The sequence below is a fragment of the Megalobrama amblycephala genome, linkage group LG1, assembly GCF_018812025.1.
Source record: "Megalobrama amblycephala isolate DHTTF-2021 linkage group LG1, ASM1881202v1, whole genome shotgun sequence".
Classification (NCBI taxonomy): domain Eukaryota; kingdom Metazoa; phylum Chordata; class Actinopteri; order Cypriniformes; family Xenocyprididae; genus Megalobrama; species Megalobrama amblycephala.
Genome location: NC_063044.1, coordinates 43,934,577 through 43,948,268, shown reverse-complemented (window position 1 = coordinate 43,948,268; position 13,692 = coordinate 43,934,577). Strand labels below are relative to the sequence as shown.

The following is a 13,692-nucleotide window of genomic DNA, read 5'->3' as shown; positions in this document are numbered from 1 at the left end:
GCTCCTCCATCATTATGACTTTGAAAAAAACAGCTTCTCGACATAGTCCAAGTTTGAATTCCACCGATTTGACTCGGGCTTTGGAATTTCGGAACGATCATAGATGCGATGAGTCCAAAGATTATTCCAGTTATGAATTAATTATTCTGTCACAGACTTTTTTAATGCACATGTTTTATACCTAATAAATTTACTACAAGTTTCTTCTCTAAATATATTTCCATCACGTTTTATTTTGTTGAATAATAAGTATCCACCCCAGGGAGTGTACCAGTTACATTTATTCGCATCTTGTGCAGTATATTAAAATGTGCAGACGTAGCCGTTTAAAATTCTGTACTACTTACATTACTGCATGCATAAGTTTCAGAAAGCCAATTTATAATGACAGAAATGTGAATACCGGTCAATAATAGATATGTGCCCATATGCATGTGCATACCCTGCATGCCCAGACGCTACGCCACTGATTGTTAGCTAAGCTTATTCAATAACAAGACAGGCACCATTACAGGTCCATTGCTGAAACCAGATCAGACAATCTGCATGCTAATTTTAAAACTTAAAATTTATTTAAATTCACTGAACAGGTGAGAAAAGCAAGTCTTTCTGATGATGACCCAACAGAAACATACATTATTACTGCTGTTGTTTCTGTCAGATGTAACATCAATAAAATAATAACACAAATATAATTAATATATGCAATAAATAATACAAAATCTCTAAGACATATGTTTAAACATAAATGCTCTGATCATGACCAGTTCAATCAAAGAATACTTAATTTTACATTTTGATAGTTTGAATCACTTACAGTCACAATAAACTGTTTTCATTTTCGGTAACACTTTATAATAACTGCACACTATGAAGCATTAGTTAAGCATTAGTTAATAGTTATTTCATCACTTATAAAGCATTAATAGACATTAGTAAGTAGTTTATAAATACAGCGGTAACACTTTACAATAAGGTTGTATTAGTTAACATTAGTTAATGCATTAGTTAACGTAGGGCTGGACGATATGGCCAAAATTTATATCACGATATAATTCTTAATTTCGGTCGATACGATATAATTCCGATATCGATATGAACTATATAATAGCCTCAGAAAAACTGCCAAGAACGGCCACAATGTCTGAAAAATGAATTTGCCAAATCTATGAAATCTCTTCCTATAAAACTATGTAATATTTTAGATATAAAAACAGTAGAAATAAATGTATGTTCAGCTTTTATTTGTATTTAGCCTTCATACAAACATAAAAAATAAACATAAGACTCACTCACTTTTGTAATATTAATATCTTTAACATTAAACTATAACGTAGGCTGATTTTATTATCCTTAATATAGATTAAAACAAAAGTGCTTCAGCCAAGATAAAGATTGTGAACAGTAAAAACAGAAAAAAACAGTGAGAAACAACAAAAACACATTGCTGGGGCAGGGACATTGTTGAGTGTTGATGACACTAGGGGTGCAATGGTTCAAATTGCTCATGGTCCGGTTCGTATCACGGTTTTAGGGTCACAGTTTTGGTACAGTTCGGTATGTGCACATACCGAAACCGTGACCCTAAAAATAAGACTACTGTCAAATAAAAATAAAGAAAATAAGAACAAACGATCAAACTACAAGCAAATAAGTACATCACAAATAAGTACAATAAAGCAAATATTCAAATAAAATAAACAGTGCTTTTCAGGTTTTCAGGTATCTAACAGTAGTTTTCAGGTACAGAAAATGGATAAAGTAATCAAATATAAAATAACACTGCATATTATCTTTACTGTATAAAATAAATAAAGATGAATCATTATTGAAGTTACAAAAACTATTCAGTCAAGAGCAGTGAGTGATTTCTTTGTTATTTGTTGTTTGATTTAACATTAAAAACAGGCAGCAGGAATAGTTTTTTTCCCCTTTAAGACATGCACGATCCAGTAGCTACATATACTGTTACACATGCGCTGTCTTTCTCGACTGTTATACGTTCACTTAAGACATAGCCGACTATGTTTGCTAGGATACTCGCCAAGACGGGCATGCTGACTTAATTTTTGTATGAATTTGTCCGCCGAAGCGCAAGACTTGAAAGAGAAGTCAGTATTTGCGCGCTGTCTGAAATAAGCGTGTGCGCGCGTCGGATGAGCGCACACAAATCTTCTCACAGCGCGTGCGAGTTCTCTTTCGCGTCTTGTTCTTGAAGGTTTAAATCAGCAAAGCTTAAATGAGTTTAGTTTAAACAGATAGCATCGTGTGCTGTTCAGGTCTCACATACGCTCGCGCGCTATGACGGCGTAAATGACTGGACATTAGAGCAGACGGCACTAGCTGTTAACAGTTTACAAAGAGTGACTGTTTTGTCCACGCTTTTTGATTATCGTTGTTGTAACGTTTTGCGCATCCATCGACTGAAACATACATTATCTGAACTCTGTCTGTCTGTTTTCCATGTTGCTATTTTAAACAAACCATATTAATGCTGAGCACTGGCTGATGGCTGCGTGTCTCTGTGGTGTACGTCATCACGCCAATGGCCAATCGCGTTCTGCTCTTTCTAACGGCTGCGCCTCAAGTCAGTCAGAAATGTTGTAATGTATATATCGAAATACCGGAAATGTGTTTAAAAATCATATCACCGTTATCGAAAAAAATTATATCGCGATATATATATTGATATTGAATTATTGTCCAGCCCTAAGTTAACGTTAACTAACCATGAACAACACCTCTGTTCAGCATTAGTTAATGTTTGTTAACGTTAAAACACGCATGTATTAATGCATCTATTCACGTTAACAGCGCAAGTAGTTAACATTAGTTAATGCATTAGTTAACATTAACTAACCATGAACAACACCTCTGTTCAGCATTAGTTAAACTTTATTAACGTTAACTCACGCATATATTAATGCATGAATTCACGTTAACAGCGCAAGTAGTTAACATTAGTTAATGCATTAGTTAACATTAACTAACCATGAACAACACCTCTGTTCAGCATTAGTTAAACTTTATTAACATTAACTCACGCATATCTGTTCCTGTGAACAGCGCAATTAGTTAACATTAGTTAATGCATTAGTTAATCATTGTTAACGTTAAATCACGCATATATTAATGAATCTATTCATATTAACAGCACAAGTAGTTAACATTAGTTAATGCATTAGATAACATGAACTAATCATGAACAATGCCTCTTATTTAGCCTTAATGTTTTACGGTTAACTTACTGTACTTACATTAGTTTATGTAGCAGTTGACACATTTCTAACTCTCCACTCACTTACACTAAATTAAGGTAAAAAAATACCATTGTGTACCTTATTAGCATTATTTATTAACAAGGCATTGATTTGGGCTGTAAATATAATTACAAAGTGCAAACCATCTGAACATTAACAGATATGTTGTTCATGTTTATATGCAATTTACTATCATTACTTACCATTAACAAAGCATTTATTAATGGATTTGTGAACCTTATTGTAAAGTGTACACTATTTCAACATTAACTGATGAGTTACTAACATTTGTAGATCCTTTATTAACATGACTTACCATTAACAAAGCATTTATTAATGGATTTGTGAACCTTATTGTAAAGTGTACACTATTTCATCATTAACTGATGAGTTACTAACATTTGTAGATCCTTTATTAACATGACTTACCATTAACAAAGCATTTATTAATGGATTTGTGAACCTTATTGTAAAGTGTACACTATTTCAACATTAACTGATGAGTTACTAACATTTGTAGATCCTTTATTAACATGACTTACCATTAACAAAGCATTTATTAATGGAATTTGTGAACCTTATTGTAAAGTGTACACTATTTCATCATTAACTGATGAGTTACTAACATTTGTAGATCCTTTATTAACATGACTTACCATTAACAAAGCATTTATTAATGGATTTGTGAACCTTATTGTAAAGTGTACACTATTTCATCATTAACTGATGAGTTACTAACATTTGTAGACCCCTTAACATGACTTATCATTAACAAAGCATTCATTAATGTAATTAAACGATATTTTGAGCCAATAATCCACACCTACCCATAAACATTTCGTAAAACTCCGTACAGTTCTAAATAAAAGCATAAGAGACAAGCGTAATCACAATAATTTTTTTTTTTTTTTGCGAAAATGTCAAAAGTGGTACCGAAAGTACGTTAGTTCAAATGATGATGAGTTGCAGTCACGGTCCTCTCTGGCGGTAATAGTTTTTCTAGGGTACAGAGCAGAATTTAAGTTATTAATCTATGAAAATATGATGAATCCGTCTTCTCTCTGTGAAGGTGCACAGCCGCGCACTCAAATGTCAATCCACTGAAACACGGCATGTCGCAATCTGTGACGAAGCAGGTGAGAACCAATAAGCGTTTGATATCAGTGCCGTAAACCATGCCGTAACGGATCTCGTGGGCGCGCGCGACTTTCAAATTTGAATCATAGCGAGCGCGGGCTTTGACTATGACGGTCGCTGCTGGGAATGAAGATGAAGATCGCCAGAAAAAGCGCAGAATTTGGATATGTTCCCTACAAACATATGGATTATAAAGATTTGGAGTACAGCGAACAAATAAAGTTGATGTGATTTGTGAATTTATGTTGTGCTTTGGTGTGTCTTATGCATTGACATTCACTGCATAGGAGAAAACGCCTCACAGCAAACAAACTAAATATTACAAAATGGGTAAACAATTACAGACTTTTTTTTATTATTATTTAAATGCTTTGTTAATGGTAAGTCATGTTAATAAAGGGTCAACAAATGTTAGTAACACATCAGTTAATAATGAAATAGTGTACACTTTACAATAAGGTTCACAAATCCATTAATAAATGCTTTGTTAATGGTAAGTCATGTTAATAAAGGATCTACAAATGTTAGTAACTCATCAGTTAATGATGAAATAGTGTACACTTTACAATAAGGTTCACAAATTCCATTAATAAATGCTTTGTTAATGGTAAGTAATGATAGTAAAATGCATATAAACATGAACAACATATCTGTTAATGTTCAGATGGTTTGCACTTCGTAATTATATTTACAGCCCAAATCAATGCCTTGTTAATAAATAATGCTAATAAGGTACACAATGGCATTTTTTACCTTAATTTAGTGTAAGTGAGTGGAGAGTTAGAAATGTGTCAACTGCTACATAAACTAATGTGTTGTTGTTAATGTTAACCAATGCATTAACTAATGTTAGCGACTTGCACTGTCAACGTGAATACATGCATTAATATATGCGTGAGTTAACGTTAATAAAGTTTAACTAATGCTGAACAGAGGTGTTGTTCATGGTTAGTTAATGTTAACTAATGCATGAACTAATTTTACATAATTGCACCGTTAACGTGAATAAATGCATTAATACATGCGTGAGTTAACGTTAACAAACATTAACTAATGCTGAACAGAGGTGTTCTTCATGGTTAGTTAACGTTAACTAATGCATTAACTAATGTTAACTAATACAACCTTATTGTAAAGTGTTACCAATACGGCTATAATTGCTTTATTCTTGATTTATAAGCATATCTATAATGTGTTTAATAATTGTATTTTCATACTTTATTAATAATCAATTTATTATTTCTAAATTATTACATTATTTACAAACCAGTTATTTAGGAGTTGTCAGTAGTTCATTTAGTAAGTGTAAGTAAATGATTAATAAACTATTTAAACATTCATTTATACATCTTATTATTTAGACACATAGTAATAGTTACTTAGTGTGTTAGTAAATGTTTTATTAACACATATTCCTACTGCAATTCATGATTAATTCAGATAATTATAAAACATTTAGAAGCAGTCAGTTGACTATTTTTGTGAGCTCATCTAAAGTGAGGACTATTTATGCTTTGTAAAGCTTTTATAAATGAGATTTAAAGGTTCAGTGATCTTCTGCACTGCTGTTCTCTAATGTTTTAAAGTTAGTACCGAGGTAGTTTTGACACTAGGAATATGTTAATAAAGCATTTATTAACACACTGAGTAACTAATACTATATGTCTAAATAATAAGATGCATAAATGTACATTTAAATATTTTATTAATCATTTACTTACACTTCCTAAATGATCTTATGAACCACTGACAACTCCTAAATTACTGGTTTGTGAATAATGTAATACATAATTTAGAAATGATAAATTGATCATTAATAAAGAATGAAAATACAATTATTAAACTCATTATAGATACGCTTATAAATCAAGAACAAAGCATTTATAGCTGTATTTATAAATGGCTTACTAATGTCTATTAATGTTTTATAAATGATGAATTAACTATTTACTAATGCTTAACTAATGCTTCATAGCGTGAGTTATTCTAAAGTGTTACCACATTTTCTGCTAATGAACTTCATATCAGTAATAACTAAAAGTTCAGGACAGTGTGATGATGCCTCTTCATGTAATCCCAATATTCTTGTTGTTTGAGCTTGTGGAGTTGATTATTAGCTCTGAGTGTTTATGTAAATCTTCTGTTGCATATTTAAACAGCAGACATGAGTCAGTTTATACATTCATCTGATCACTAGAGGGAGAGAAGAACAAACTGTGCTGTGAAACACACCATGATCTCTTCATCTTTAGTGTTGCTTCTGGCAGTAGTATCCTGTAAGTTTAGTCTACTTTTCTGTGTGATACATCATTTTGTTGCTAAAAAGCTTGTTAACCATCTTTAAACTTCATGCTATTTTACTAACAGCTATTATTTGATTTGATACAGGTATTCATTCAGATGAACTCACTCAGCCTGAGTCTCTGACTGTCCGTCCTGATGCCACTCTAACTATCAACTGTAAAGTCTCATATTCAGTTACTAGTTATCATACAGCCTGGATTCGTCAGCCTGCAGGAAAAGATCTGGAATGGATTGGCTGGATCGGCTATGCTGGAAGCTTATACTACAAGGATTCACTGAAAAGCAAGTTCAGCATCACCAGAGACACCTCCAGTAACACAATAACACTGCAGGGAAATAATATGCAAGCTCAAGACACAGCTGTGTATTATTGTGCCAGAGAATCACAGTGACAGACGCAAACAGCCTCCCTGTACAAAAACATCATCATATTCACATTAGGGTATTTATCTTGTTTTATCCTCAAAAGTTCAAAACCAATTTTCATAAAATGTTCAACATTCACAGCTGATATTCATCTGATGACATTAAAATTCTCTCCATCCATCAATAAAATCCATCACCTCTTGCATCTCTTTGCTTTCATCAGGTTATAAAGTCTGTTGGTCAGTAAAGTTCAGTTTTGAGCTTGTTTTGACCCAGTGTTACTGTTGTCTCAGAGGAGCGACTGGAGATTTCAGACACTGATTGAGCAGCACTAATAATTATTTAGAAATATAAAATTAACATGCACCTGTTCCCACACAAGATTATTATTATTTTTGATTCTCTTTTCTGTTGATTCAGTTATCAAGCAGCATGAATAAATATCATGTTATCTAGTTGACTGCAAACAGCATGAGCACGTGTGATCAACAAACAAAAAATAAAATGCAGAAAAACTTTTCTTATTGTGTATTGTGACATTAACAGTGAACAGAAAGGTACATATTCACATTCACGTCATACTGTTCTTAAATAGTTTAGTCCTTCAGTCATGATTGTATCTTGTGACCCTCCAATGCAAATCAATCACTCCTGTATGTTTGTTCAGTATTTATGTGCTTCTGATTGGATCTGGAGCGTCACATCACCACTTTCAAGATGAAGAGTTCACTCTGCTTACTGCTGCTCTCATTCAGCGTACACCGTGAGTTTCCTCATGAAACACATTTCTATTGTCAGTTCTAATACATATATGTTTCAAATGAAATCAGTCGTTTCAATCTTCCTTTTAGGTTTAAAATGTCAAAGTATGGAGTCCATTGAAAGCACGGTTCAGAAAAAGCCTGGAGAAACTCTGACTCTGTCCTGTAGAGGATCCGGGTTTAGCTTTGACTGCTGTAGCATGCACTGGATCAGACAACAAGCTGGAAAACCTCTCGTGTGGATTGGACGTGTTAATAGTGATGGTAACAGCCATGACTACGCCGAAGCCTTCAACAGACGAACTGAAATCACCAGAGATAATTCAAAGAATATGGTATATCTGAAACTGTCGGGCCTGACAACAGAAGACTCAGCCACATATTACTGCGCAAAACAAACACAGTGACACAAAGTTCTTGCACGGCTGAACAAAAACCACTTGAGTGTTTCATCTCTTGTCACTAGAGTTCAACAGGTGGCAGCAGAGAATAAAAAATCCACAAAATACAGCCTAATGACAAGATATACCATCTGTCACATCATTATTAAAGCCTATTATATTACAGTTAAATTTACAGTGAAGTTCACTATAAAAGCTCTAACATCACACAGCACAAATGCATATCTGACTCCTTTAACACAACACATATTTTTGATATGTAGATTTGTGGTAATGGCTACACATTTTACAGTGACAAACTAAAAATATGTTTCAATTAACCAGAGACTCTTCCAGGAGTCTACAAGTGAAAGTGACTCTACAAGGGCAAAATATAATAATGAATATCAGCATCTTACTGTGAAAACAGTAATAATCAACAAGCAGTTCTAAAACATCTTGCATAATAATACAAATACTCTAATATAGGAATATAAAAATGCAAGTGTTCAATTGTTTCAAGTGATTTTTATTTTCTGAGTTCACAAGTTTTGCTTCATTATTACAGGCAAAATCGAGGCCTTTAGTCTTTCAGATGCAGGTCCAACAGAACCAGATTACTGACCTACTACTTTTGTTGCTTTCCAATAAGCCAATATTAGTTTTATCAACCCCTGAATTAAAAGAATGAAACTAGATGGAGATATATAAAATGTGCAGTAGAGAAAAAATGTTGACAAAACATAAACTTGATGTCATAAAATTCTCTATGAGAGAATAAATTATATGAACTGTAGCATAAATATTTTTTAGCATGCGGAGTTGATTATTAGCTCTGTGTGTTTATGTAAATCTTCTGTTGCATATTTAAACAGCAGACATGAGTCAGTTTATACATTCATCTGATCACTAGAGGGAGAGAAGAACAAACTGTGCTGTGAAACACACCATGATCTCTTCATCTTTAGTGTTGCTTCTGGCAGTAGTATCCTGTAAGTTTAGTCTACTTTTCTGTGTGATGCATCATTTTGTTGCTAAAAAACTTGTTAACCATCTTTAAACTTCATGCTATTTTACTAACAGCTATTATCTGATTTGATACAGGTATTCATTCAGATGAACTCACTCAGCCTGAGTCTCTGACTGTCCGTCCTGATGCCACTCTAACTATCAACTGTAAAGTCTCATATTCAGTTACTAGTTCTAGTACAGGCTGGATTCGTCAGCCTGCAGGAAAAGCTCTGGAATGGATTGGCAGGATCAGCTCTGGTGGAGGCTTATACTACAAGGATTCACTGAAAAGCAAGTTCAGCATCACCAGAGACACCTCCAGTAACACAATAACACTGCAGGGAAATAATATGCAAGCTCAAGACACAGCTGTGTATTATTGTGCCAGAGAATCACAGTGACAGACGCAAACAGCCTCCCTGTACAAAAACATCATATTCACATTAGGGTATTGATCGTTTTGTCCTCAAAAGTTCAAAACCAATTTTCATAAAATGTTCATCATTCACAGCTGATATTCATCTGGTGACATTAAAATTTATGTACAACAATTACCTAATAAATAAAACACATAATTAGCTAAAATAACTGTCATTTCTGTCATTAACAAAAACTAATAAAGCATTATTTGTCAATAGAAAGTCAATAAAATCCATCACCTCTTGCATCTCTTTGCTTTCATCAGGTTATAAAGTCTGTTGGTCAGTAAAGTTCAGTTTTGAGCTTGTTTTGACCCAGTGTTACTGTTGTCTCAGAGGAGCGACTGGAGATTTCAGACACTGATTGAGACACACTAATAATTATTTAGAAAAATAAAATTAACATGCACCAGTTTCCACACGAGATTTATTTATTTTTTTGATTCTCTTTTCTGTTGATTCAGTTATCAAGCAGCATGAATAAATATCATGTTATCTAGTTGACTGCAAACAGCATGAGCACGTGTGATCAACAAACAAAAAATAAAATGCAGAAAAACTTTTCTTATTGTGTATTGTGACATATAACAGTGAACAGAAAGGTACATATTCACATTCACGTCATACTGTTCTTAAATAGTTTAGTCTTTCAGTTATGATTGTATCTTGTGACCCTCCAATGCAAATCAAACACTCCTGTATGTTTGTTCAGTATTTATGTGCTTCTGATTGGATCTGGAGCGTCACATCACCACTTTCAAGATGAAGAGTTCACTCTGCTTACTGCTGCTCTCATTCAGCGTACACCGTGAGTTTTCTCATGAAACACATTTCTATTGTCAGTTCTAATACATATATGTTTCAAATGAAATCAGTCGTTTCAATCTTTCTTTTAGGTTTAAAATGTCAAAGTATGGAGTCCATTGAAAGCACGGTTCAGAAAAAGCCTGGAGAAACTCTGACTCTGTCCTGTAGAGGATCCGGGTTCAGCTTTGACTGCTGTAGCATGCACTGGATCAGACAACAAGCTGGAAAACCTCTCGTGTGGATTGGACGTGTTTATAGTCATGGTAACAGCCATGACTATGCTGAAGCCTTCAACAGACGAACTGAAATCACCAGAGATAATTCAAAGAATATGGTATATCTGAAACTGTCGGGCCTGACAACAGAAGACTCAGCCACATATTACTGCGCAAAACAAACACAGTGACACAAAGTTCTTGAACGGCTGAACAAAAACCACTTGAGTGTTTCATCTCTTGTCACTAGAGTTCAACAGGTGGCAGCAGAGAATAAAAAATCCACAAAATACAGACTAATGAGAAGATATACCATCTGTCACAGCATTATTAAAGCCTATTATATTACTGTTAAATTTACAATACACTATAAAAGCTCTAACATCACACAGCACAAATGCATATCTGACTCCTTTAACACAACACATATTTTTGATACGTAGATTTGTGGTAATGGCTACACATTTTACAATGACAAACTAAAAATATGTTTCAATTAACCAGAGACTCTTCCAGGAGTCTACAAGTGAAAGTGACTCTACAAGGGCAAAATATAATAATGAATATCAGCATCATACTGTGAATACAGTAATAAACAACAAGCAGTTCTAAAACATATTGAATGAAAAGAAAAATCCTCTGAATATAAAAATGCAAGAGTTGATTCAAGTGATTTTTATTTTCTGAGTTCACAAGTTTTGCTTCATTATTACAGGTAAAATTGAGGCCTTTAGACTTTCAGATGCAGGTCCAGCAGAACCAGATTACTGACCTATTGCTTTTGTTGCTTTCCAATATACCAATATTAGTTTTATCAACCCCTGAAAAAGAATGAAAACTAGATGGAGATATATAAAATGTGCAGTAGAGAAAAAATGTTGACAAAACATAAGCTTGATGTCATAAAATTCTCTATGAGAGAATAAATGATATGAACTGTAGCATAAATATTTTTTAGCATGCGGAGTTGATTATTAGCTCTGTGTGTTTATGTAAATCTTCTGTTGCATATTTAAACAGCAGACATGAGTCAGTTTATACATTCATCTGATCACTAGAGGGAGAGAAGAACAAACTGTGCTGTGAAACACACCATGATCTCTTCATCTTTAGTGTTGCTTCTGGCAGTAGTATCCTGTAAGTTTAGTGTACTTTTCTGTGTGATACATCATTTTGTTGCTAAAAAACTTGTTAACCATCTTTAAACTTCATGCTATTTTACTAACAGCTATTATTTGATTTGATACAGGTATTCATTCAGATGAACTCACTCAGCCTGAGTCTCTGACTGTCCATCCTGATGCCACTCTAACTATCAACTGTAAAGTCTCATATTCAGTTACTAGTGATAGTACAGCCTGGATTCGTCAGCCTGCAGGAAAAGCTCTGGAGTGGATTGGAGTGATCTGGAGTGGTGGAAGCTTAGACTACAAGGATTCACTGAAAAGCAAGTTCAGCATCACCAGAGACACCTCCAGTAACACAATAACACTGCAGGGAAATAATATGCAAGCTCAAGACACAGCTGTGTATTATTGTGCCAAATATACACAGTGACAGACGCAAACAGCCTCCCTTTACAAAAACATCATCATATTCACATTAGGGTATTGATCGTTTTGTCCTCAAAAGTTCAAAACCAATTTTCATAAAATGTTCATCATTCACAGCTGATATTCATCTGGTGACATTAAAATTTATGTACAACAGCAACAATTACCTAATAAATAAAACACATAATTAGCTAAAATAACCACCATTAACAAAAACTAATAAAGCATTATTTGTCAATAGAAAGTCAATAAAATCCATCACCTCTTGCATCTCTTTGCTTTCATCAGGTTATAAAGTCTGTTGGTCAGTAAAGTTCAGTTTTGAGCTTGTTTTGACCCAGTGTTACTGTTGTCTCAGAGGAGCGATTGGAGATTTCAGACACTGATTGAGACACACTAATAATTATTTAGAAAGATAAAATTAACATGCACCAGTTTCCACACAAGATTTATTTATTTTTTTGATTCTCTTTTCTGTTGATTCAGTTTTCAAGCAGCATGAATAAATATCATGTTATCTAGTTGACTGCAAACAGCATGAGCACGTGTGATCAACAAACAAAAAATAAAATGCAGAAAAACTTTTCTTATTGTGTATTGTGACATTAACAGTGAACAGAAAGGTACATATTCACATTCACGTCATACTGTTCTTAAATAGTTTAGTCCTTCAGTCATGATTGTATCTTGTGACCCTCCAATGCAAATCAAACACTCCTGTATGTTTGTTCAGTATTTATGTGCTTCTGATTGGATCTGGAGCGTTATATCACCACTTTCAAGATGAAGAGTTCACTCTGCTTACTGCTGCTCTCATTCAGCGTACACCGTGAGTTTTCTCATGAAACACATTTCTATTGTCAGTTGTACACATATGTTTCAAATGAAATAAGTCATTTCAATCTTTCTTTTAGGTTTAAAATGTCAAAGTATGGAGTCCATTGAAAGCACGGTTCAGAAAAAGCCTGGAGAAACTCTGACTCTGTCCTGTAGAGGATCCGGGTTCAGCTTTGACTGCTGTAGCATGCACTGGATCAGACAACAAGCTGGAAAAACCTCTCGTGTGGATTGGACGTGTTTATAGTAATGGTAACAGCCATGACTACGCCGAAGCCTTCAACAGACGAACTGAAATCACCAGAGATAATTCAAAGAATATGGTATATCTGAAACTGTCGGGCCTGACAACAGAAGACTCAGCCACATATTACTGCGCAAAACAAACACAGAGACACAAAGTTCTTGCACGGCTGAACAAAAACCACTAGAGTGTTTCATCTCTTGTCACTAGAGTTCAACAGGTGGCAGCAGAGAATAAAAAATCCATAAAATACAGCCCAATGAGAAGATATACCATCTGTCACAGCATTATTAAAGCCTATTATATTACAGTTAAATTTACAATACACTATAAAAGCTCTAACATCACACAGCACAAATGCATATCTGACTGCTTTAACACAACACATATTTTTGATA

The 13,692-nt window shown here is 34.1% G+C and overlaps 1 pseudogene and 5 gene segments (V, D, J or C); all 6 read left to right on the top strand.

Moving 5' to 3' along the window:
* Positions 1–6,456: 6,456 nt before the first annotated feature.
* LOC125270792 lies at positions 6,457–7,143 on the top strand. The segment is given in 2 exon segments: positions 6,457–6,673; positions 6,786–7,143. Coding segments are annotated over 2 exon segments (351 nt in total).
* LOC125270789 lies at positions 7,056–8,904 on the top strand. The segment is given in 3 exon segments: positions 7,056–7,143; positions 7,735–7,830; positions 7,919–8,904. Coding segments are annotated over 2 exon segments (363 nt in total).
* A 133-nt stretch (positions 8,905–9,037) lies between these two features.
* LOC125270797 lies at positions 9,038–9,646 on the top strand. The segment is given in 2 exon segments: positions 9,038–9,200; positions 9,313–9,646. Coding segments are annotated over 2 exon segments (351 nt in total).
* Positions 9,647–10,306: 660 nt separating this feature from the next.
* Positions 10,307–11,332, top strand: LOC125250024. The segment is given in 2 exon segments: positions 10,307–10,446; positions 10,535–11,332. Coding segments are annotated over 2 exon segments (363 nt in total).
* A 302-nt stretch (positions 11,333–11,634) lies between these two features.
* LOC125250016 lies at positions 11,635–12,225 on the top strand. The segment is given in 2 exon segments: positions 11,635–11,797; positions 11,910–12,225. Coding segments are annotated over 2 exon segments (351 nt in total).
* A 606-nt stretch (positions 12,226–12,831) lies between these two features.
* LOC125250008 lies at positions 12,832–13,562 on the top strand (annotated as a pseudogene).
* The last annotated feature ends 130 nt before the right edge of the window (positions 13,563–13,692 follow it).